This window comes from Balaenoptera musculus, chromosome 18, assembly GCF_009873245.2.
Source record: "Balaenoptera musculus isolate JJ_BM4_2016_0621 chromosome 18, mBalMus1.pri.v3, whole genome shotgun sequence".
Taxonomy (NCBI): domain Eukaryota; kingdom Metazoa; phylum Chordata; class Mammalia; order Artiodactyla; family Balaenopteridae; genus Balaenoptera; species Balaenoptera musculus.
In genome coordinates, this window is record NC_045802.1 from 33,115,359 (window position 1) to 33,142,359 (window position 27,001).

A 27,001-nucleotide genomic window follows, 5' to 3' on the forward strand; every position below is an offset into this window, starting at 1 on the left:
GACTATGAACTGCCAAAGAATATATCATAATTGCTCAGATATGAAGCTCAAAAAGTCAATGCGTAGGTTCAAATTCACTAGTGAAACCAACTACAATTATAGAATGAACTGTTTCCTGATATGATAAATACATTTTTAAAAAACAATCACTGTGCTGATTAAATTTTTCAAAAATACTGTGTATCCCTCCAAAATGAATGGAAATTTAAAATCTTAACATAAACAATATGCTTTGCATCATCTATGTCACTGCCATAACTATTAATACCTAAAATAAAACTTCCATAGTGATTTTAAAGATAGGTAGTGATAAACTAATATTAGGTAAAATAGATATTAGATAAATTTATAGCATTCACATATTAAAAACATATTTATTGCTTAGTTTTCATTTTAAAATGATGAGAGTTGAAACAGTAAATATGGAAGAAAATGCTTTAAATAATGTCAACTTCTATAATTAAACTGATTTCTGCTATATCTCCATAGACACACTATCTCTGAATTATATTTTAAACATATTTCTCTTGGATTTTAGTGAGCACTTCAGCATGAAAAGCATTTTTGCATTTTAGTAAAATTTTATCTTATTGCATTATTATATTGTTCAATGTTCTATTTATTTACACTATTCCCTTATTCCACAAGAGATCTAAAATAGCTCAGTGTTCTTTAGTTAATATAAATGGATCAAATACATTAATTTTAAATTAAATGGTTTTTATACTTAATTTTTTTAATTAACAGACTTTATGTTTTAGAGCAGTTTCAGCTTTAAGACAAATTGAGCAGAAAAGACATTCCCATATACTCTCTCCTTCACATACACAAATTCCCCTATCAGTAACATTTTGCAGTAATGTGTTACATTTGTTAAAATTTATGTACCGATATTGATGATATTGATACATTATTATTAACTATTAATTATTAACCTCAGTTTACTTTTGGGTTCACTCTGTGTTCTAAAGTTGTATGGGTTTTGCCAAATGCATAATGTCACGTATCTACCATTACTGAGTCATAGGAAATAGTTTCAGCATCCTGAAAAATCCCCTGTCCTCCACCTATTCATCTCTTCCTTCTTCCCCCTCCCCCAAAACCTCCAGAAACCACTGATTTTTTTACTATCTATCTCTATAATTTTGTCCTTTCCAGAATGTCATATAGTTGGAATCAGAGTATGGAGGTTTTTCAGATTGACTTCTTTCACTTAGTATTATGCATTTCTCCATGTCTTTTCTTGGCTTAAGAGATTCTTTCTTTTTATGACTGATTTAATAGTCTATTGCAGGGGTCCCCAACGCTCAGGCCACAGACCAGTATGGGTCCGTGGCCTGTTAGGAACCTGGCCACACAGCAGGAGGTGAGCAGCGGGGGGGGAGGCGAGCAAGGGAAGCTTCATCTGCCACCCCCTGTCGTTCCCCATCGCTGGTCTATTGTATGACTATATGTATGACTATATCAGTGGGTTTTATCCATTCAGCTATTGAAGGACTTCTCGAGTTGCTTCCAAATTTTGGCAACCACGAATAAAACTGCTATAAACATTTGTATGCAGGTTTTTTACTCCTTGGGGTAAACAAGAATATGATTACTGAATCCTATATTAAATCTACATTTAGCTTTGTAACTGCCAGTCTTCTAAAGGTGCTGTACTGTCTTGCATTCCTTCCATCAGTGAATGAGAGTTCCTGTTGTACCACATCCTCAGCAGCATTTGGTGCTGTCAGTGATTTGGATTTTAGCCCTTCTAATAGATGTGTAATGGTGTCTCGTTGTTTTTTTAATTTGCAATTCCCTCACGACATATGATGTTGAGTATATTTTCATACAGTTATTTGCCATTTGTAAATCTTCAGTAAGATGTCTGTTCAGGCCTTTTTTTAAAAATTGGGTTGTTTTCTTATTGTTGAGTTTTAGAGTTCTTTGTATATTTTGGATACAAGTCTTTTGTCAGACAGGTGTTTTGCAAAGATTTTATCCCACTCTATGGACTGTCTTTTCACTTCACAGAGCAGAAGTTTTTAAATTCAAATAGTGGCTAACTTATAAATGTCCAGTTTTTCCAGCATCATTTCTTTAAAAAACTATTCTTTTCCATTGAATTACCTTTGCTGCTTTGTCCAGGATCAGTTGACTATACCTGTGTGGGTCTATTTCTGGGCTCTCTATTCTGTTCCACTGACTATCTTTTTGCCCCAAATACCACAGCTTTGATTACTGTAATTTTATAGTAATTCTTGAAGTCAGTCCTTCCCTTTCCTCCTCCTCTTCTTCCTCCTTCTTCAGTGTTGTAATGACTGAGTCTTTCACATATCCATAAAAAACTTAGAATCAATCTGTCAATACCCACAAAATTACTTGCTGAGATTTTGATTGGAATTTCATTGACTATATGGATCAAGCTGGGGAGAACTGATAACTTAACAATATTGAATATTCCTTTCCATGAACATGGGATATCTATTTCTTTATCAGATCTTTTTTTTATTTCTTTCATCAAAGTTTTGTCATCTTCCTCATACAAATATTGTAGAAAATTTTTGGTGCTAAACTAAATGATATTCCATTTTTAATCTCAAATTCTAATTTTTCATTGCTGATATTAAAAAAGTAGTCAACATTTTAATGCCAATCTCATTTCCAGAAACTTTGTTCTAATTGCTTATTAGTTCCAGAAAGAGTTTTTCTTTCTTTCCTTTTTTTTTGGTCAATTTTGGGGGATTTTCTACATAGGCAATCATTTTACCTATGAGCAAAGACAATTTTATTTATTCCTTCCCAATCTGTATTGTATACTTTTATGTCCTTTTCTTGTCTTGTTGCATTAAGCCAGGACCTCCAGTACAATGCTGAATAGAAATGGTGAGAAGGGACATGTTTCCTTGTTCCTGATCTTAGGGGAAAAATATTTAGTTTCTTATCATTAAGTATGATGCTCTCTGTAGTTTTTATAGATGTTCTTTATCAACTTAAGGAAATTCCCCTGTATTTCTAGTTTGTTGAAAGTTTTTGTCATGAATGGGTATTGTAGTTGATTAGCTGTCTTTTCTGCATATATTGATATGATCAAATGGTTTTTCTCCTTTAGAGCCTGTTGATTTGATAAATTACATTAATTGATTTTCAAATGTTAAACCAGCCTTCCATACCTGGAATATATCCCTCTTGGTCATGGTATCTAATTCTTTTTACATATTGTTGGCTTTGATTTATAATATTTTGTTGAGGATTTTTGCATCTATGTTCATAAGAGATATTGGTCTATAAGTTCCCTTTCTTGTAATGTTTTTGTCTGGTTTTGGTGTGCACTCATTTCATCATCAGACTCTTCCCTGCTACCTAAGCACATATGTTCACAAATACTATTCGCTAAGTATTACTATACAGATAATAGTGTTGCATGTTTTGTCTCTGATCCAGACCTTTGATAAAAGAAAGCTTCCTAGAGTATCAGGAATGGGGTATCTTGTTTAATTTTTTATTTTCATTTATAAAATGTATAAAAACAGGAGACTAGATTGAACCAAAGATGGCTGGTAAGATTCATTACTACCTCTGATGGGTAGTAGCTATCTCTAAGCATGGTGTTAAGGAGGATTCTGAGGCTGTCTGCTTCAGGGAAAGGAAGCTTGACAGATTAGCAATGCTGGTTTTGAGAGTGGTGAGACGACAACACATAAGCAGTGCATTTGCTCTTCATGAGCAAAGCCACTTATCTTTTATAATTTGATTAAAGGAATAATTCTAATTTACAAGGTTTCATAGTAACTGAAAAAACAAAAGTAATGTGCATAAATTTACCAAAAACACTACTTAGTAAAGCTAATTAAATAATTCCTGGAAAATGCTATAGACTAAATGTGTTAATGAATGAGTCAAAGAGGGTTAAGGACTCTAAATAGTTTCACATTGCTTTGGAAGTCAGTATTTTTCAGTGATTTAATTGGCTGGATGTAAAACAAGAATGGCATTTGTTATCTGTAAGTCTTTGGCCAAAAACTGCTTTATTTTCGAAGGGTGCCAAAACTTACTAGGGTGGTTTTCCAATCTGATAAAGAATAAAATAAAGAATAAAATCCTTATAAAACACTAAATGCAGATGGAACAATGGATTTGTTTGGGAGAGGTCTTTCTTAAAAATAACTTCATGGAGTAAAGGAAAAGGTGATATACAAGAATCAAAATTTCACAAAGATTCACAGTGGCAACCCACGTGACTGTGACAGGCTTATGAAATAGAAACTGTCTGTGACAGGCAGAGGGATTTGCCTCCTGCTTTTCATAATCACTGAAACTCTACTTTCCAAGGTCAAGTCCTGCAAAATAACTCAGAACACTGACCATCAACTTATTTCAGTTCCACCATGTGCCTGAGATTCATACTCCTTTCACTCCCTTTCTTCCCTTTCAGAATAATGTCCAGCGTGGCATGAAAGAAAAGTAGCAGTTTTGGAAATATTTTCACCTCTCATCCTTAAGTGAGGAAGTAGAGTTGTTTCATTTCTGATTTTGTTCTTGTGTTGGTTAGGTTTTGCTTTTGTGTGTTTGTTGGTTGGTTGGTTCCAGGCCACCAATTGGGGGTTTTTCATTCTGGGATAAGTAAGCAGGGCAGAAGACAGACAAAGTGATTTTCAGTCCAGTCTGTGCATTAAAATCACCTGGAGGAGCTTTTTAAAAATGCCACTAATCAGGATCCACATGCATACATGCTGAAGTAATTGATCTGACGTGAGGCTGATGCATCAGTATTTTTTAAAGGGCACTGTGGGTTGAGAATCGATGTCCCACAAGGAGAGCTGTTCACAACTTTAAGAAATCACTCACTTGAGTTGGTGACAGCATTAAAGAATGAGGAAATTAAACATTTTTTCTAAAAAATCTTCCCCATCACAGCTTTGGTGAAGTTATTCTACTTTTGGTTAGCCTGTGCTCATGAAAGAAATATACAGACCAGATAAGAATTTCATGCACTAGAAAAGATAACTTAGACAAAAATCAATCTGACCTGCCACCACTGCCTTTTATCACCTAACTCCCAACACCAACAGCCCCATTACTATGTATCCTTTGATAATTTCACCTTTGAGAGGAACTAATTGCATATTCTATTGATAACAGAAAATTTCCTACAAAGTAATGATATGGATAAATTTATAGAGGAAATCAATAGTGAATTTTTCTGCAATTTTCCTCCAAATAACAGCATAAACTGATAGAAATAAGTTATTACAATTGGTAAACTCTTTCAAAATTTATATTTACTATCCCAATACAGGTAGTCACTTTATTTAGTTACATAGAACAAAGAGCTACAATTTACAGCTCCATCATCCAGTTGTATTGATTGAGATGATTTGTTATTCAGGAATCAAACATTTCAGTAGACATTAGTAAACATTATCAAACACATGTTATAGTCATTGTGCGTGGATTAATAACATCTGCTTTTTAAATAACAAGTTAAAATCATCTCATATATTTAATATGGTGTTGAACTTTGATGGTTGAGTCAACTCATTTTTTGCTAGAATGCTGATCTACCTGGCTCTACGCTCAGATTCACCACAATTACTAATTTCAACACTAATGACATACAAATTTTTCTAGGTGGGCATTTTGTTCAGGCAAGCACCTACTATTTGCTGCTTGTATTTCTAAGGTTACGAATTAACCAATAGCAGGTCCTGAAAAAAGAATATAATCTCAAACTGCTTATTATCCAAATTTATCTAAAGTTTAGTAATATCTTTGGAGGATTTTATGAATGACAAGCAGTCTGTCCATTCTTCTATATAGTCTGAGGTTTATCCTTTTAAAAAGTCAAGCCGCCAGAAAGCAAGGTGTTGAATACTTAACACCATTTTGCTTAAACTAGGGATAGCATTACTGTAACTGAAAAGTACATATGTATCTTACTATGAGGGTTCTCTTGGAGTGTTACCCCATAAGAGGCTCTGAGTACATATTTGTCGGGGGAGGGGAGGGGAAGAGCAGAGAAGGGGAGATGGTTCTAAAAGAAAGAACTTCATGAAATGGATTTTTTCATTTGCTGTTTAAAAGAACACTGCTCAACACTGTATTTTCCCTTTATAATGACACAAACGTAAAATTTCTCGTGAAGTTCAGCTGTGGCTAATAAGAGAAACCACAATTTTTAGCTCATGAAAAGTTTCATGACCATGTTTTGCACTTCACTTTTTCCATCAGAAAGCCTCAAACCTATACGTCTACTTTAATTTATGTTTACATCTTAATATATTCTAGTCTATGGTTACTTTGTATCTCATATTTTACTTTTATATTTATTTATCATAGACCCTATTGAATCTTTAAGTAAAAGAAAGTAAAATCTTTTCTCTCTGAACTCACTTATTATAGTTAGTCATCTCAATTACAAATGTATACAAAGATATAATATAAACCCTAAAACCAAACTACAATGCATACAGGATTCATGACTCATGTATTTATTTCTAAACAACGCAAAGTTAACAATTTAATATGAATTTTCACACACTGTTCATACTTAAGCTAAATTTATAAAGGGCATTTAAAAGTAAAGATTTTGGATATAGAATAGTAAATGTCATATAATTACCCAGCATGTTCGAACAGATTAAAATATTACCCTGTCTTTCTACTGTCAAATAAATATGGAATTCCCTGTGTGGGGGCTTATCATCAAACCAAATGCTTTACACCCAGTGTGAAAATCACAATTGTCAACGATCAAGCTGCTACTTCTGATGACAAACATGATGAGATATCATCTTGTTCAATACATGCTTTCAACTTGACATGTGGGCTAATAAAAAATATGAAGTTGTAGTATTTATTTTGTTTCTTGTACAACATAAGGTTCCTTATAGGGATGATCAAAATAGCCAGTATCGTTGACTGAAAATACAGTCAACTCTATTACCTGGAGACAGATTAACTGGTTTGTAGCATGACTATAGTAAAATAGTAGCAGCATGCATTGTATTTGTAAGAGGTTTTAAATCACTATGCATCAGTGACTGTATATCAACATGAGAGGATTTCTATTTTCAGCTACGTAATAACATTGTCTCTACTCAACACTGTATGTACTGCATTGTGTCTACTGCACTGTTATCCATTCAACAGCTATTTGTTCAGTATTTACTATGTACCAAGTACTGTATTAGGGAATTCCACCTCATTAATCAGGCCTAATCTCTTGTCTACACTTCTCTTTCAAGGAAGAAATAAGGGAGGGCATGTGGTCAACTTCCTGTGAGTTGGCTGTAGTTCTGAGATGCAAAATCTAAAGAGGAACAGACACTTGGCACTATGAAACAAACTCCAGTAGGTCTGTACGTGTGGAATTAACTTCTCCCCCCACCTCGCTCCTCATCCTGTTTTTCTTCCTTTGCTTCCCTTCTCAGAGAAAGCCTGAACCTGGCAGTCTTACTTGCCTCCTTATCCTTCAGCCTCCAAGTTCATAATCACCATGCCCTGACAATAACTAGATGTTCCTTAAATGTGTACACTTCCCTCCATCCCCTTTCCCCTTCTACCCCTTTACCACTACCTTAGCTCAGACCTCCAACATCTCAAAGCACAGTGACAGTTTCGTAGTGGACACTCAAATATTTGGTAAAACATTTGAGTAAGGCAGCTTCAGTCAGATGCCTTCTAAGACACTGAGGTAAGCTAGGAGAAGGACACACCAAAATCAGCCTGAACTCATTTCTCTTTTGAGCAACTACTTCAAACATGTCAGTAGCAAGGAGTTATCTTTGACCTCTCCCTTTTTCCTTCACCATTCCCATCTATCTTCTCAGCTCCATTTCCTCTGGCATCCTCCCAGGTCACATGACACAGGTCAGCCAATCACCGATTCTCTCCCCACTCTACCCCCCACCCCCAACCCAGCACTGTCCAATAGAACTTCCAGCAATGATGGAAATGTGCCATATTTGCTGCCAGCATGTATGGACACTGACTCACTTGAAACATGGTAAGTGTGAGGAATTAAATTTTTAATTTTATTTAAATAGTTACTGATTTAAATTTAAATATGTATGGCTAATGGTGACAGTACTGGGAAGTGCAGCTTACCCTTCTTCCATACTGCTGTTAGAATTATCTTCCTGGAAGACAGATGATAATATCACTTGACTTACAGAAGTAACATAAAACCTTCAATATAAGGTGTGACATTTGAAGCTCTTCACCATCTAGAGCCATTTACTATCACATTTCCATTTTCTCCACTCCTCTCCCATCCAGGCTCCAACTGTGCCATGATATAACCCTTAATGTGAACTGTTGACATTGCTTAGAATGCCCTTTCCTCTCAGGGAACATCCACTCATCCTTCCAGATCCAGCTCAAATTCCTGATCCTCTCTGAGTGTGAAACTGCCCTTCCTTAGCCAAGCTAGCCACTCTCTCTTAACTCTGCTGCCATAACTTTAGTATAGAGCTCCATTAAAATATCTAAGCATAATTAATGGCTTACATGTGAAAAATATGAGTCCCATTATCCCTGGTAAATATTAATCACATACATTAAATGAAATGATCAGGTCAAGCATTGATCAGGTCAAGCATTTGGCACAGGGGTAGGTAAGCACTCTATAAATGTGCAGTCTTTAATACATGTATTATGAATCACATCATAATACTTGCTAGGAATCTTAACTGAACACAGCAGGCTAAGAAAACAAGGAGAGGAAAATAAAAAGATGGAGATGGGAGAGGGGAAAAGCTCACAAGTCACCGATACCAACAGAAAGCATAAGCCAGGGAAATTGTGTAAGAAAAGCCATGAAAGCACGAAGAGATCAACTATTCAGTAAACCCACAGCTAAAGCTGAACTTGTTTCTCACCTTCCAATCTAGCTGGTAATAGCAATAATCAAATTCCTTAATCAGGGAGCGTAGATGTTACGAGGTCAAGAACAAGAGAAAGCTTTTCTTGTGATGTGTAACTGAGAAGAATTTGTTGTAAGCTGATCAATAAAGCACTATTACTATGGCCCACTTCTTAAGACAGAGCTCTGTTATATACAACATTGAATACATATGCTGTAAGAAAATTTAAACTATGGAACAACCTGGAAGAAAAAAAATCTCTAAGCTTACTCAATTTTCATCTCCTCTAAAATTATATTTAGATAGAAGCATTTCAAAATAATTAATGACATCCGAGTTATGTCTATTCCTAATATAATGATTTTCCCTTTATATAAAGCAGTCTCACTTTTCTCTCCATTTAGTCAGCTTTCAAAAAAGAAAAATGCAAAGAAATATTTAAATAGTTAAAGGTAAAGATTTTAGTGGCAATTCCAAGCAATGCTCAATATATATACTGTCATATGCAGGTATTTATACTGAATGAATATTAGGTTTAAATAATATTTTGATGTTCCATTTCATCAGTTTGAGAAAGCACAGGTTTACAACATAATTTTGCTGTTAAACAAAATTCTTCAGTTGAATTTGCAGATCAGAGAAAATTAGCATTTGGATTTAGTTCAGAGGCTGAGTTGAGCTCAGTTCACTCTGGGTTTGGGGTTGATGGTTCAGTTTAAGTTCTTGACAATGAGCACATCAAAATAAAAAATAAGTAATGTCATCAGGGCTGACATTTAAGAATAAGTGTTCAGGCAGATTATATGTTCTGAAAAAACAAACTCACTTTACAGAGGGAGCTAAGGTTAAATCCGAAGGTTTGTGCATTCCGGGAGCCAGCGTTCATGTAGTTTCCCATTAGCAACACAAGTTCCAGCAACTTGCTAAAGCTCCTGCTCTTCTTCATCTCTTCGCAGGCAGCACTGACAGCCATGATGTCAGGTTTGATGTTGTTCACCTGCTCTTCAAACTGAAGCTTAAAGAGAATAGCACTGAGCCGTGGCCGTAGTCTCTTCACATTGCTCATCTGATTGAAAAGAAAATAGCAGATTTCCTTTAAAATGCATGGTATACTTTAGTACTGTGCAGCTGCAAGGAATCTGGGATGATTTATTGGTATGACAGTACGGAAAAAGCAATATGTCCCCTAAAACTGAGAGCAGGAAGAGAGAAAAGCCCTGCGTGTTTTTGTGAGGAATCCTGAGTCATCACTCAAAGAAAACATTAAAAATTTAGATGCTCAGAAGCGAAGACCCAACACAGCCAAAAATAAATAAATAAATTAATTAATTAAATCCATGTTTAAAAAAAAATTTAGATGTTCGATGAAAAGAGAGCTTTACTTAAATGGCAAAGTTTAAGGAATAAAGTACATATATCTTTTTTTTTTTTAAAACTGAATTTTTAAAAGGTAACAGGATACAGAGGCAACAAATTACAAAGCATTCATAACACTGCTTTAATTTTTGTTCAATACTGAAATATGCTGGGTCATGTTTAAAACATATTCAGAAAGGTCTAAAGAGGGTTTGTTTCTTCAAGTGGCAATTGCTGTCCACAGGAGCCCTGCTGACTAACAGTATGTGTTAGATTGAAGGAGAGTAAATAGGTCCCAATTTGTGCTAAATTGACTTTCTTCAGAAACACAGGACAGCAGAATGACTCCTGACACATGCTAAATTAGCAGAGTCAGAGTTAGAAAACATGGGCAGAGCAGGAGACAGAAGCGGTGCAAAGCCACAGGTCTGCCACGTGCCAGGCTAGCCCCATTTGGGACTCTGCGTTTCCTTACTGGGTATATAGGGGGTTGAAAATGTTGAAAGAAAAAAAGGGCTAGAGGGTCAGCAAGTTCTTGCCTTAAATTTACCCCCGAACCATGTGCTAGCAACACACGTGAGGCGGAAGGGCCTGAAGGCTGTAGACATACCACATTTAAGTTACATGTGGATTCCTTGACCAAACATGTTAGGAATTTGAGAGAAAAACAAATACCGTATGCTAACACATATATATGGAATCTAAGAAAGAAAAAAAAAAAAAAAGGTCATGAAGAACCTAGGGGTAAGACGGGAATAAAGACACAGACCTACTAGAGAATGGACTTGAGGATATGCAGAGGGGCAAGGGTAAGCTGTGACAAAGTGAGAGAGTGGCATGGACATATATACACTACCAAACCAAACGTAAAATAGATAGCTAGTGGGAAGCAGCCGCATAGTACAGGGAGATCAGCTCTGTGCTTTGTGACCACCTAGAGGGGTGGGAGGGAGGGAGACGCAAGAGGGAAGAGATATGGGAACATATGTATATGTATAACTGATTCACTTTGTTATAAAGCAGAAACTAACACACCATTGTAAAGCAATTATACTCCAATAAAGATGTTAAAAAAAAAAACAAAAACAGATTGATGGGGCAGCAGTGGTAAAACAGGTGAACTTCAACAACGATTATAAACATCAAAAGCACTTTGAGGCAAGGTCAGGAAAAAAAAGTGACAGAACAGGATAGGATCAAAATAGGGAATAGTTCTGTTAATCACTGACCCTGAAAAGCTAAAAAACAATGCCACATGAAGCTTATAGGATTTCTGTTAAAAACTATCTGCTCATAATATTACAATTGTTATTTAAAATAAAATGTACCATACAAAAGCCTGAACTTATTAGATTCCGATAGGATACTACAGACACTGCCTTAATGACTTAACAACATAACCCAGTGTACTCATCTAACAAAATGGAGCAATAAAGAGCTCTCAGTAGATACCTCTGAGAGAATATCTTCAGAGGAACCAAGTTCTTACAGTCACTAAATAGTTTCTCAGCAAATAATATATCTAATTTACATATAGCATTCTCCCCAGCAACTTGATGTGTTAAATGCTTATGTGTATGCAACCAAGATTCTAAAAGCTCAACTAATATAATTAGTAAGACGTCTCCTCTACAAAGTATTCTAAGGAATGTCTTAAAATTCCTTGAATTCAAGGAACGTCTTCAAAATCCCATCTAGAGAAAATAAAAATTTTTCTCCTAGAAGAGAGTAAAGAAACTGTAAGCTCAAAAATGACATTTTTTTGAAGTACAAAGAAACATTATTAATAATGGTTTTATAAAATGAATTTTAGTAATATAAAAATTTATGAAAGACAAAGTGAGACCTTATTAGAATACCAATTCTTAGTGGGCATGAATCATTGTTTGGACATTGTATGTCTAGCACACAAAGTAGAGGTAAGCAGTGATTACTTCTGATAAAGTCATTTCATTTGTCTTAAAATGCTCCCAAATGGACTCACTTACCTGGAATTTGTACCCTTACTTAAATATTACAAATGTAATATTTGTACATATTCATATTATACCGGACCAATGCTGTACCATGCTCTGTTACATTTAATTTATCCTTTAGAATATTAAGACATATAAGGGAGCACTCACATGAGCACATACAGTTATGGCCATTCAGAAGGTGTATGATGGGCCCACGGCATCTCTGCTTTCAGCCTATGCCCTCATTCATGATTACGAAATCAGGTATTTGGTACTTTGCAATAAACAAGAGAAGAATTCTCCAGTACCCCATGCAAAACATTAGTATTGCAAAATATATTAATTTTAACATATATTAATGTACTACTTCATGTGCAAAGAGAAAAAAGACTACTTAAATGCCTACATTAAACTACGCCGAAGTATGTTAAAGCTTTCCTGCTGACAAGCTAACCATATGTAGCCAGTACAAAGTAATTAATTTTCCTAAAAAAATATAACCTAGATTTGTATGAGTAATGAGTCTACCTGGCACTAGGGACAGGTACCTTGAAAAAATAGAGTAAGTCTATGATGTAATGCAGAACAAAGTGCTATGAGTTTATCAAATACCCTGACAAAGCCAAGTCAGGAAGGGTAACCTAAACAGATCTTTGAACACCTTTTTAAATTAGATGTCCTTTTCATATTGTTCTTTCTTCCAAATTCTGAAAAGTTAGTATTTTGGCTGATAAGAAACAAATGCATTTTGGTGAACAAAATTACTGCACTGGAAAGGAATTTGAGAGATCACCAGAACTAGATCCTGTACAGGGTCTACCATTTAGCCTACGCTAATCCCCTAGGCCAAATGGCTGCCCCTTTTATTTTAAAAATAACAACAACAAAAAAAAGTCAATGAAAGCTAATGTTCTAAGATCTAAATCTTGTAATCTATGAAGATAATAGCAGAGTTATTTTTCTCACTGGGCAAATCAAACTCTATTTCTTCAGATGGGATCAAAGAAAAAAGGTAAAAAGAGGGAAAATATATATATTTTTTAAATCCTGAAGAATGTTTCTTCACCCCCTCACATATTCTATCAACACTAGACATTTGCTGGGACTTCCCTGGTGGTCCAGTGGTTAAGAGTCGGCCTTCCAATGCAGGGGACGTGGGTTCGATCCCTGGTCAGGGAACTGGGATCCCAAGTGCCGCAGGGCAACTAAGCCTGTGCACTGTGGAGCCCGCGTGCCACAACTGGGGAGCCCACGCCTCTGGAGCCCATGCGCCACAACTAAGACCCGATGCAGCCAAATGAATAAATATCTAAAAAAACAAAAACAAAAAAACCACTGGACATTTGCATTCTGTTTGCTTGCCCAAGAATCTAGAACTATGACTTGTCTGCAAAAGACTAGACTGAATGCATAAATGGAGTGCTGTGATGCTCAAATAATATTCTCAACAGTAACAGAAAGTCATAAAAAAAAAGATGAAGAGAGGAAGGGTTACTGCAAAAGTTTAACTGTAAGATAGTTAATAATCAGAATGTTAGAAGAAATTAGAATTCATTTTTACAGAGGTATCCTTTACATTTATTATTACAGAGTCCTAGCAATGTAAACACATAGCACCAAAATCTGACAATAATGAGTTATAGTCTGAAGATCAACCTAAAGGCATAAAAAAGAAAGTAAAAATATTTTGGTTTTATTACTATTTTTTGAAAGCAGGCAGCAGTACTCCGGCAACCACCCCATCACACCACCACAGATGTCACGTGCCAGAATGAAAAAACCTTAAGAACAGTGACTGGATAAAATCAACAAACAATATCCAGAACACTAAGGGTAATTTTTATTTCAAAATTTTGCTTGTTGGCAATATACATGTTGTTGGAGCAGGTACAAAGTAAGATGAAAAGACCTTTAGAAAATCCGTGAACCAACAAGCATTGATTGACTGGGTGCCTACTCAGTGCTGCGAAAGGCACAGAAGTGGTGGTTGCTGCCCTTGTATCACTGAATTCTTTCCATCTGTCTTAAAGGGCAAAAAGGAGAAAAAGTCTTCAGGGAGATGTAATCTCCCATAATCTCACTATGGTTATCTTTTTCTCATATAATTTTAATTTTATCCATTATTTCACGGGGGGAAAAAACAGAATCCATCTGACATTTTTACACCAGCTACACTTAACACTATATCCTCTTTATTCAGTTTCTTTTATAAATATGAGATTTTCAGGAGCCAACTTATTCAAAACGGGTTGGGTTTTCCCCCACTTCTTGCCTGCAGCCTCGTGTAGGCGCACCTCAAAAGAAATTTGAGAACATCCTCTATATCTTCATTATTCTTCCCTAAGGTTGTGGTAAGACTAATTAATCATTCAACTTTCTTTCTAATACAAGTAACCTGCTGATTGAAAAGTTACTAGCTTGAGTCTTACTTGATTTACTACTCTAAACCTTTACGTTATACATGTTGTAAATACATAATTATAAGGAATAATGAGACGGCGTTTCTGTAAGGTTAAATGACTCCTTCAAGGTCACAGGGACAGTAGGGCATGAGCCTAGAGCTAACTTGCTGCTGACTAACTGTGCATGCCACTCAGAGAATCACAACGTGGAAATTAATAACCGCAACTTAAAAGCCACCTGATACTCAAACTATCAATACTTCTACAATGTTTTCCTATGAGTAGGAACAGACTTTAATTTCCCCACGGTAGTTATTAGACAAAACACTATGGAGACAGGTTGACCCTGCTGTGAGCTCTGCCTGCTACTACTTCATATTTCTTTCCTTTCTTCTTGGTATACCTAACTACCCCTGTATGTTTCCAGATCCACTTTTGTTGTCCCGTTACACTGCACTCTCCACTCTTATTTCCACATTTGCTAATTCTTCCACTCCCTGTAAGAGAGGTGTGAGAAGCAAGGAGACTGTGAAAAAACGAGTGCATCTTTGTGAAAGACAAGACTAGAGAAAACGACAAAGGGTTGAGGGAGAAAAGTGACATCTGAGAAAGGAAGGTGATCTAACAACAGACTTAAGACACTTAGGAAAAATTTTGAACTTGATTTTTCTAATTAAACTATATGAAAAATGTCTTCCTTTACTGTTAGCTGGCCAGTATTTTCATAATCTCCAGAATTCTAAGAAAAAAAAGTTCATTTCACTTTAGGAAAGGCATCAAAAACATAGCTATTCAAGTGCCTTATGCCTGGGTAGTGCTCAGAATATCAAGAGTATTTTTAAAATAAATGTGCCCTTATGATAATAAAACTCATAAGCTAATATTATTTTTTTAAAACTACACAAAAGCAAAGTACATTTTTTGTACTTTGCTGTGGCAAAGTTGCATTTTTTATATTTTTCCAAAGGAGCAAGGTAAAGCCAAGAATTATACCAAAAAAAAAAAATTAAAAGGATAAAATGTATATTCCTCCAGGTAGTCAAGAAATAGACAATTAGCTATAGACATCAGATATGCTTTCTCTTTGTCTACAAATGCTTATCAATTCTGGACCACAAAGGATTTCACAGGAGGTCCAAATGAGCTCTGCAGATACTCAGGATCTGAAAGTGGTAAAGTTAGAGAGCGAGAGACTTCTTATTTAATTTGGCAGTCTTAGCAAACACTCAACACATAAGTTTCATATCTGATGAATTAAAAAGCTGGCATAAAACCCAGAACCTTTCTGGTGTCTTAAATTCATTCATGTCTGCTTCCAGACAATCCCCACCCTAACATAGGAAACCAATGTTTTGATTGCTATCACTATAACTAAGTTTTGCCTGTTCTTGAAATTTATATAAATGAAACTTTCAGGAAACACTTTTGGTGTCTGGCGTCTTTCACTCAATAAAATGACTTTGAGATTCACACACATGTTAGTATGATTGAGTACTGTTCCTTTTTATTAATGAGCAATATTTCATTGCAAGAATACACCAATATTTGTTCAGCCTCTTTCCTAAACCAAAAAGTTGATGGACTTCTTGGTTTCTTCCCAGTTTGGGGCTGTGTAGTGGGTTGGAATGAATAGGCACTGGAAGGATAAGTCCTAAACCAGGTACCTGTGAAGGTGACCTTATGTAGAAACAGGGTCTTTACAGATGTAATTAAAAGATCCCCAGGTGAGATCATGCAGGATTCAGGGAGATCCCTAAATCTAATGCCATGTCATTTTACAAGAAAGGAGAAAGTCACACACAGGAGAAGGCAATGTGAAGACTGTGAAGATGGAGGCAGAGACTGGAGTGATGCTAAAAGTCAAGAAATACCAAAGGCTACAAGCAGCTACCAGACGCTAAGAGAGAGGCATGGAACAGATTCTTCCTCAGAGTCTCCAGAAGGAACCAACCCTGCCAACAGCTTGATGTAGGACTTTTGGTCTCCAGAAATATGACAGAATAAATTACTGTTGTTTTAAATCACTAACGTTGTGGACATTTGTTATGGCAGCCCAGGGAAACTAATACAGGATATTATGAATATTCTTGTATGAGTCTTTTCATTTCCATTAAATAGTATAGTGTAAATGCATGCTTAACCTTATAAGAAATTGTCAAACTTTTTACAAAGTGGCTTATGACACTTTACGCCCCCTTTGCCAATGTTATGCTTTATTCTTGAAGCTTTTATTTTATCTTTGCACATTTAGGTCTATATTCCATCCCTCATTAACTGTTCTGCGTGGTGTGATGAAGGAGTTGAGATTCATTTTAGTCAATAGAATATCCAAGTTTCGCAGCATCATTTGGTACAAAGAAGTTCCTTTCTCTACTCACTAGCCTTAAAGTCTTTGTTGAAAAATCAATTGATGGTATCTTTGTGAATCTATTTCTATACTTTTAAGAAAAACATTTATATATCCTTAAGCCAAAACCTTACTGTCTTGATGTCAAATCAGTAGTCTAGGTCCTCCAAGTTTGTTCTTTTTCAAAATTGATTTTGTCCATTCCAGGTCCTTTGCATGCCATATGAATTTTTGTGATATCTTGTCAGTTACTATTATAAGACCTGCTGGGATTGATTGAGAATGTGTATCGTATGTGTATTAGGAATCTATAGATCATTTGAGGGAAAAATGAGATCTTAACAAATTGAGTCTTCCACTCTAGGAGCATGGTATGTATCACCATTTATTTACAACTTCTTCAAGTTCCCTCAGCAATAATTTGTAGTTTGCAGTGTAGAAAATTTGCACATGTTCAGTGAAATGCAACCTTAAGTATTTTACATTTTTTGATGCTATTGAAAATAGTACTATTTTTTATTTTGCTTTCTGATATATCATTGCTTATAGAGAAAAATACAACTGATTTTGGTACAGTGACTATTTTGTGACCTTCTAACAAAGTTTACTACAGATTCCTTACGTATTTACATAGATAATAAGTTCACTTACATCATTTCCAATGTACAGGCCTTTTATCTCATTTTCTTTTATTACACAAGTTAGAACATATATTATAATGCAGAAAAGTGATAAAAATAGATATCCTTGCCTGGTTTCCAATCATAAATGACAAAGAATTTAATCTTTTCCAACTAGGTATGAGGATAGCTCCATGTCTTCCATAGATGTCCTTTATCAGGTTGAGAAAGTTTCCTTCTATTTCTACTTGCTAAGAGTTTTTATATATCATAAACAAGATACAATTCTGTCAAATGCTTTTTATTTTGAATCTAGATAATTATATGATTTTTTTCCTTATTTTCTGATAATATGGTCAACTACATTAATTAATTTTCAAATGTTAAACCAACCTTGCACAGCTTGGTAATGACACAGAGCTTTTTAGGCACTGCACTATTTGATACAAAAATGTTTTGACAATTTTTGTATATATGTTTATGTATGATGTGGGTCTCTAATTTTCTGTAGTAGATTCCCTTCTTTGATTCCTGATGGAAATATGAGAATTTAGTTTTCTTTTTCAGTGCTTTCATTTTCATTAGGTTTAAAATTATTTCTTCTTTGACCCACAAATAATTTAAAACTATGTTATCCAATTTTCAAACAGTGAGAGATGTTCTATTATTGTTGTTGTCCAATTTAATTCCAATTTACATAGAAAACATACTCTACAAGATTTCAGTCTTTTGAAAATTACTGAGACTTATTTTATGTTCCCATATGGTCTACCTTGGTGAATGTTCCACGTGTATTTGAAACGAATGTATATTCTGCAGTTATATGGGCAATGTTCTATAAATACCAATTAGAACAAGCTGGTTGATAGAACTGTCTTGATTTTCTAATTATTTACTGATTTGTTTCTTGATCTACTTTTTCTAGAATTTACTGAAAGGGGGCATTAAAGTCTCATTATGATTGTGAAGTTATCTGTTTCTCCATTTAATTCTACAGGTTTTGCTTCATGAATTTTAATGTTCTTTATTAGGTGCATGCATATTTAAGATGATTGTTTCTTGTAAATTACTCCTTGTATCCTTGTGTAATGCCTCTATTTCTTATAATATGATTTGTCTTGAAATATACATTCTCTGAAATATACAAAGCTATGCTACTTTTCTTATTGTCTAGTATCTGTTTTCCATTTGTCCTTTCTGATTTTTACCTCTCTTTTCTCCCTTCCTGCTTTTGTGTTTATCAAGCAATTTTTAGTATTCCATTTTATTTCTTCTACTGGTTTCTTAACTATATCTCTTTACTATATTTTTGCTGGTTGCTCTAGGACTACCAATATGCATCTTTATATAGTCTATTTAGAGTGACTATTAAGTCAGTATTGTGCCGGTTCATAGGTTTCATTTCCTGCCTCCCCCTTCCAGCATTTCACTCACACTTCCCACCTTCCGGTTCATTTTATGTGTGTTATAATGTTACAACAGCATAATTCCATTTGTCCTACCCAATCATTTGTGCTACTATCATATCTTTTACTTCTATATACATATAAACCTTATCCTGCAATGTTATTTTTTTAATTATTAGTTTTAAGTAAATTATGAGAAGAAAGAAAACATAGTTCATTGATTATTTCACATGGTTTCCATTCCTTTTTGTGGATATCACTTTTCATCTAGTATCATTTCCATTTGGCCTGTAGGACAACTTTAGCATTTCTTGTAGGGCAGGTCCGATGGTCACAAACTCTCTGTTTTCACAGAAATAAAAATGTATTTATTTTACCCTATTTTGGGAAGGGTATCTACTAAATGGAGAATTTTGAGTTTACTGAGTTTCTTTATTTCAACATTTAAAATACACTCTTCTGTTGACGTCGGCTTTCCATTATTTCTGCAAGGTCAGCTAAATCTCTCTCCTTGTTTTCTTATATGTTTTCCCCTCCTCAAATCACTTTCATGACTTTCTCTTTGTCTTTGTCTTTCAGCAGTTTGACTGGAATGTGCCAAAATGTCTTTCTCTTTATATTTATCCTGACTGGGGTTTGCTGAGGTTCTTGAACCCTAAGTTTATATTTTCCACTCAATTTGGCATTTCTTGGCCCTTATTTCTTCAAATATTTTGCCAGCCACAATCTCACTTTCTTCTCCTTTTGGGACTACAATTACAGGTGTTTTAGACTGTTTATCTCCAATATACTATTAACCCATATACTGAATATTTTAATTCAGTTATTGAACTTTTCAGTTTGAGAATTCCCATATGGCAAATTTTTATAGTTTTCATTTCCCTGCAAAGATTCCTTAATTAAGATCATGTTTTCCTTCAATTCTTAAAAGATAATTTCCTTTAGTTCTTTGAACATATTTATAATATCCACATTAAAGTTTTTGCATTTGAAATCTAAAACCTGGGCCGTCTTGTTTATTTGACTGTTTTTTTTTCTTTTACAATACATCCCATTTTATTAATCTTTACTTCTTAATTAAATGATGAAATGTTATAACAACTCTTGAGTTGTAATATTCCTTTGAAGAATGTTCCTTTTTGTTTTAGCAGGCAAATCAATCATTGGGTGATCACCTTAAATTTCTCGGTAGGCTTATTTATAGGCTTAATAGGCTTGAGCTTACACTTTGTTAGTGTGGCTCTGTGGAAAGTGGGAGTTGTTTCTCTAGCCCCTCTAACTTGGTAGGACTCATTCTTCCCAGAGAAGCCTGTAGACTTGATTATAGGTTTTCTTAGAGTGAGTCTAGAGTAGGTACTCCTTTAGGATGTTGGTCTTCTTTCCTAAGGTATAACCTTTCCAGTTGTTTGAGTGAATGCCAAGTAAGCTAATGAGGTGTCAAGAAGCTAACTCTATTCTGGCAGGGCCAGAACTCCAATGCCTCTTAGGAATGTGGACCCCTAGTATCTCTCTTCTACCCTCATCGTGCAGCAGGTGCTATCTGGCAAATCTTGCTCAGCATATGGACAGCTCAGCCTCCAGGCACAGACTCCAGGGAGACTCCCACATGGAAAATTGGAGTCCCTTTCTGCACAGTTCATTCCCCTATAATGGCCTGCCCTGTTTCAGCTGCTATAAATTCTGATCCCTGCTTCCGCGCTCCAGAGAAAACCACTTTCTGCTCAAACCCCAGCTCTCTGTGCTATTATCGGAAAACTTTCGCCAGACCAAAAGCTGGGCATTCACAAGTTCATGCAGTTTCTATTCTCCCAAAGCTTGCAGTTTTTTTCTACTGGTTGTCTATGGCCTTAAAATGGAGGACCTGAATATTTTATCCATTTTATCATTGTTAGTGGTTTACCCAGCTTTTAAAAAATTTATTCCTAAGTATTTTTATAGTTTTGTTACTGTAAATGGAATTTTAAAACGTTTTTATTACAATTTCAGTTTTAAGAATACAAAAAACTCTTTACCCAGATTAACCAAGTGTTTCCATTTTGTATCATTTGCTCCATCATATTCTCTCTCTTCCTCTTCATATATATGTATTATAAAGGAAATACATATGTGTATATATACTATAATACAATACATAAATATTTAGCTAAGGTTATGTCCACCAGTTTTTCCAATCAATGTAAAGTTACATCTTCCCTATATAATTAATAAGTTACTTATAGGAAGATGCTTTGAGACTATATAAATATAGTATGTATACAATTTATTTTCATCAAATTTTCACCTTTGTGTTAATGGGGAGAGCCATTAAGTAGAATACCGGTTATAGTATTTACTGAACTTCATTAAAAATGCACTTTACAGACCTTTCTAGATGGCATCAAGAATGAGATATAAAATAAACCAGTCTATATCTACAACAATTACACCTTAAGCCACCACTGCGATAAAACTGCCTAACTCTACAGTAACTTAGTTTCATTAGTCCAGTCTCCCTTTTCCATTATGTTTCCAAAGTAGTCTTAGAAGAGAATATCGAGACCTGTATGATGAGATTTGCAGAATACAGGAAATGCTTCTCAGGCACTAGATGATACTCAGATCTAAAAAGCAACCTTAAAACAATGTTGTTTGCAAAGTGATGAATCATAAGAGACCTTTTTGCTTACAGCTACAAAATGCTTTAGGCTTTATTTCAAATGAATGATGCATGGCTAGTAATTAGTATGTGACTATAATGATGTTTTGTTTCGATTTTGCAAATGAAACACATTAAGCAGATTGTGCCATAAAATTTCAATACTACATAGATGGTCTAACTAGAAAGCATCATGTTTCTATACCAAAAAACAACAAAAAACAATCATAATTCCTATTATGGACTCAAATGCCCCACTTTTTAGTTGCCTATTTAGAAGATTTAAAATCCCAAAGAAGAAAAAGGAGTAACTGACAAAATTTCCAAAAACTTAATTTCAAGTTCAACAGCTCAATAATTTAAGCTCCTACATAAACATACTAAGTAATTTGTACTTATTATTAACTCAAGTTAATATTTAAATATCAAAAATAAATTTGCTCCAGTGATGAAGCATACAGAAACCAGTGCTAAAAGCAACTTCAAGTACAGTGGGCACCTACGGCAAACAAACACACAAGAGTGACTGCCACCATAAAAAATGAAGGACGTCCTTTAATGTCATAAAACTATGGTTCACAGCTGAGCTGTACTAGTTACTAGTTGAGTGAACAAGTTGCCTCAGCTCTGAAATGGTAATGCTTATTTCTGGAGTTATGTGAGAGTCAGATATAATTACTCATTTATTTATGTATCAGAGTATTTACTGAATACTTATTATGTACCAAACTCTGTTTAAGGCCTTGGGGAATCACACTGAAAATAAGATGACAGGGACCTGGTCCAAATGGCTGTACTAAAGTAAACAGATGGAGAAAGGGAGAGAAAAAGACAGGAAAACAATAAAACAAGTAGACAGGATCCCTGTAGTTAAGGATAAGTGCTCATGAATAAGTGGGATGATGGTGGAGGGGACACCAGGATGATGAGCCCTACCACAGGAAAGTGGCACCTGGGCTGAAGCAGAGGTTGCAGCAGGAGTAAGTGCAAATCTGAGGTGGGAGCAAAAAACGAATGTGGCTGAGACACAGCGGACAATGAAGGCAGTGGTAAAATATAAGACTGAAGAAACAGACACAAGATTATCTTACAAATTATAATGAAACTAGAAACCATTAGAATGACCAGAAGGAAATTCCCCTTCTGGCCAAAGATGGAAAAACAGGGACTGGACTTATCTCCCTTCTCCCTGCCGCCCTGAGGCAACAGTTTTCAGGCACTGACTCCAGGCAGTGTGGGATGGTGGTGCCTGAGAAAGGGAAACAGGTGTGCCCTGTGACCGTCCCAGCTTACTGTTTAGAAAGAGTTTCCAAACTGCAGCACAGGGAGAAGGAACCCAGGTGGAGGCAGGAGGTGTCCATGATTGAGAGGGAGGTGAGAGTCTGGGAATGCCAAGGCAGCTAGAATTCTCAGGGCAGAGTATCAGAAAGGAAAGAGTAGCACAGACAGAAAGCTCCAGAGATCTCAAGAGTTTCCCGCTCATGTCTTTAACTGTAGTATCCACCACATGCATGTGAGAAAACTACTGAAGGCTGGGGAAAGAATCAGTCAAAAGCACTGGAGGTAATAGTGTCCGATTCTCAGACAAAGCTGGGAACACTTACTTGTTCTCAACAGGCAGAGTGGAAAAACCTCATAATTCATGGGACATTGAGTAGGGTACTCAGAAGGGTATTGCCTTAATTGTGGGGAAAAATAAGTTCTAGACTCAAGGCTACTCTGATACCATGTCACAAAGTTTAAAAACAAGCCATAAAAGTCTGAAACAGTTTCCAAGTAATTTAACTGCCTCCTAAAACAAAGTTCAAGAATATTTATAAGAATACAAAGGTATCTAGGGTACAGCATGGTAAAATTTTTGTTTGGAGCCCAAAGGATCAGGAAAATACAAACAATGAGGAAAAAATTTGATAAAAACAGACCTACAAATGCACAGATGATAGAAATACTAGATGAGAAAGTTTAAAGTTATTATACTTCATATGTTTGAGAAGGTTGAGGAAAGATTAAGGATTTTAAGCAGAGACATGAGAGATATTTTTTCAAAAATACCTGAACTGAATTTCTAGAATAGAAAGCTATGATATCTGAGCTGACTAAATAGGAAAAACAGCAAATTAAACACCATAAAAGAAAAGATTATTGAACTGGAATGCATGTCCAAAATGAAAAAAGAGGAAAAAGAAAATAAAAAGGGCATCAATGAGCTGTGGAACAACTTTAAGAAGCCTAACATATGTGTAATAATAAAATAATATATGTGTAACTTACGTCTCTGATACAGAGGAGAGAAGGGAGGTATAGAAAAGATATCTGACAAACATAATGGCTAAAAAAATTCCAAATTTAAAGAGAATTATAAACCAACAGATCCAAGAAACTCAATGAAACCCAAGGACAAAAATATGATGAAAACTACACCCAAGATACATCATAATCAAATTATTCAAAACGAGCGATAAAGAAAGTCTTCAAAAGCAACCAGAGAAAAAAAGAAACATGTACAGAGGAACAAAGTTAAGGGTGATGGCAGATTTCCTGCCCAAATAATTCAAACAAGAAGACAGTGCGGTAACATGTTTAAAGTGCTGAAAGAAAGAACTATCAACTTGGAATTTCATACCCATGAAAACACTTCAAAATGAAGGTTAAAAAAGACTTCCTCAGACATATAAAAACTGAAAGAATTCATTAGCACTGGAAGAAATGTTACAGGCAATTTTTCAGGCGGAAGAAAGATGATTCCAGATGGAAGATGTACACAACAGAGTGAAGAATGCTGGAGTATGTATATAAAAAAGACAACTGATTTGCTGAAAGTAAAAATAACAACATGTTATGAGTTTAAACATACGCCAAGGTAAGATGTGTGATAACAAGTGCACACAGCCCAAAATGGGAGAACATTGTTGTGAGGTTTCACACCACACTTAAGGTGGTATCATATCCTTGGAAGGTAGTTAAAAATATGTTATGAAAACCCTAAAACAACCACAAATGAAACAAAAAGTAATAACTAATTAACCAACAGAAAAATAAAGTTATTAAAATACTCAATCCAAGAGAAAAAGAATACCAAAGAACAGATGAGATAAATAGAAAATAAATAACAAGATGGGAGATTCAAATCCCACCATATCAGTAACCACATTAACAGAAAATGGCCCCTCTAGTTAAAAAAGAGAAATCATCACACTGGATTTAAAAACAAAAAAATCAATACTCAACTAATATGCTGCCTGTAACAACAGTAGGTTAAAAGGAAAAGGACAAAAAAAGATATACCATGTTATCACTAATCAAAATAAAGCTGGACTGGCTATATTAATATAACACAAAGTAAACTTCAGACCATTAGAGTATTTTAAGCTTGGAAGTGACATAATCACATTTACTTTTATAGTAAAAGATCTCTAGCTGCTATGTGGAAAAGGACAGAGCATTCAAAACATGAGGCATAGGGCCTGAAACACAATAGGTTATCAACAAATGGCAAACACAAAATTATATACAGTTATGATGGGCTGACCCAGCATCACCACCCCTGAGATTTTATCCTTTCTCAACAATATTATTCTAAAATGAATACCCATTCTTTATTCTACTTTAAATTTGTCTTCCCGTTGCCATTTATTAACATGTATGAAACAAAAGCACCTTAGGCATGGCAACCCCTGCCTGACTTTCAGAATTTCATTTAACAAAAGAGGGATTATGAGAAATCATTAAAATACCATAAACAAGATACTTACATTAAAGAGGCACTTTGGCTAAATCCCCTAAACTCACAAGTGGTTAATTAATTACATGTTCAAGGTTAATCAGTGGACCAGGTAAAGGTTAGTCACAGAGTAAAAGGGAAAGTTGGAGCTGGACATCAGAAAGTCGAACTTGGATCCTTGGATGCGATGCCAGCCAGCTGACCCTTTTATCTCTATCTCCAGAAGCTGACCTCACCAGTGGGCACTAAAGTTTGGGGTGGTACTTCAGGGTGGCAGGTCAGGGTAGTGGAAGTAAAAGAAAGTGACACAGGAAAAACTATGGCATAGATTAGCTTACTCAAAAGTAATAAAGAATAAGAGGGCCTTTTCCGGTAACATTTGTTATCTAAGTCATATTTTAAAATAATAACTCTCCTCAAAATACTCTTAAATGACCGACTCTTTGCCTCGACTTTATTTTTTCCTATGCCATTTTACAAATTCTTGCTCCTTCTCTAATACAAGAATATTAATGGCAAAGGTGTTTCTGTATTTATTCCAAACTGAAACTCATTAGGAATGACACCTTGCTGCATTTCTTAGTATTGATTGTTTGCAGTTTTTATTCTGTTTCTACATTAGGACAAATAAAGTTCATTCAGGGGCTTCTAAAAATAAATCAATGGCCTTTCAGAAATTCATTCAGCATTTGGGTTCATGCTTCAGTTCAAGCCATTGATTTGGTGGGTGCGTTTTGGGAGCGTTCAAATCAAATCACCCTGATACATTTTTCAGGCAACTCTTCTGCCCTTCAGTAATAAAGTATGTCTATTGCTTTGTCTGAAGATGACAGAGGGCCCAGGTCTGTGATCTGCACTTCAGGCAAAATGGGAGAAGTACGTGGATACTGACTAAGGTGTGGTAAGACAAAGGAAAGTCTGAAGGCAGGATTTAGACAAGGCACATAACTAACAAAGGATTAGGCTACAGCTAAGACCCATGGTTAGAAAAAAATAGATGGAAACCTGAATTTTGGGGTGGTTAAAGTTGAGGGGAAAAAGTAGTCTTCAACTGGCAAAAGAGGTAATTACTAAAGCCAACAGTCAGAATGAGAGAGTTCCAAAGGAGATTATAAAAATCCACTAAGAAATAAGAGGCTAAGAACAAGCAAAGCAAAAAAAAAAAAGGCAAAAAGAGTACATAAAGTAATAGAATGAGAACAGAATAACAGACAATTAAGCAATAAAGGAAAGGACTGTCATGAAGCTAACTGAACTAGTTTCTTCTTAATTGCATTCAAAATATAGAATGCCTCAAAAAATTCTGGATCAGAAATTAGAAAAAGCATAAATAACGATAGTGTCAAGGAAACCCATAATACAAAGCTACTGGAACCTTAAATTCTTTCAGAATATACCAGCATTCAATTGATCAGAATGACTGAGGTGCTTTACTGTGGTGAGTAGTTCCAAGTGGAGCTACTTACAAAGTAAACACTGATAAAACAGGACTGAAAGACTCTACTTGCCCATAGCACAAAACTTCAGTAAAGCAGGGATGGGACTAGTCCTGAGCAAAAATGCAGGCTAAAAATGTAGGCTAAAGTCTACCTGTAAAAACCTTCCCTTTGCATTCATTAGCCTTTCCCACCTCTCGTATATATACAATTCTTCTTTTTTTTTTTAAACATCTTTATTGGAGTATAATTGCTTTACAATGGTGCGCCA

At 35.3% G+C, this 27,001-nt stretch overlaps 1 protein-coding gene across 2 annotated transcripts in view; it reads right to left on the reverse strand.

Annotated features, from left to right (window-relative positions):
• The window catches only part of DIAPH3 (diaphanous related formin 3), a 563,950-nt gene that overhangs the window by 244,208 nt on the left and 292,741 nt on the right, over positions 1–27,001 (reverse strand). For both annotated transcript variants that reach the window (XM_036831862.1, XM_036831861.1), the window contains one exon: positions 9,676–9,915. In XM_036831862.1, the coding sequence (XP_036687757.1) occupies positions 9,676–9,915 (240 nt within the window). The remainder of the gene's footprint in view (positions 1–9,675; positions 9,916–27,001) is intronic.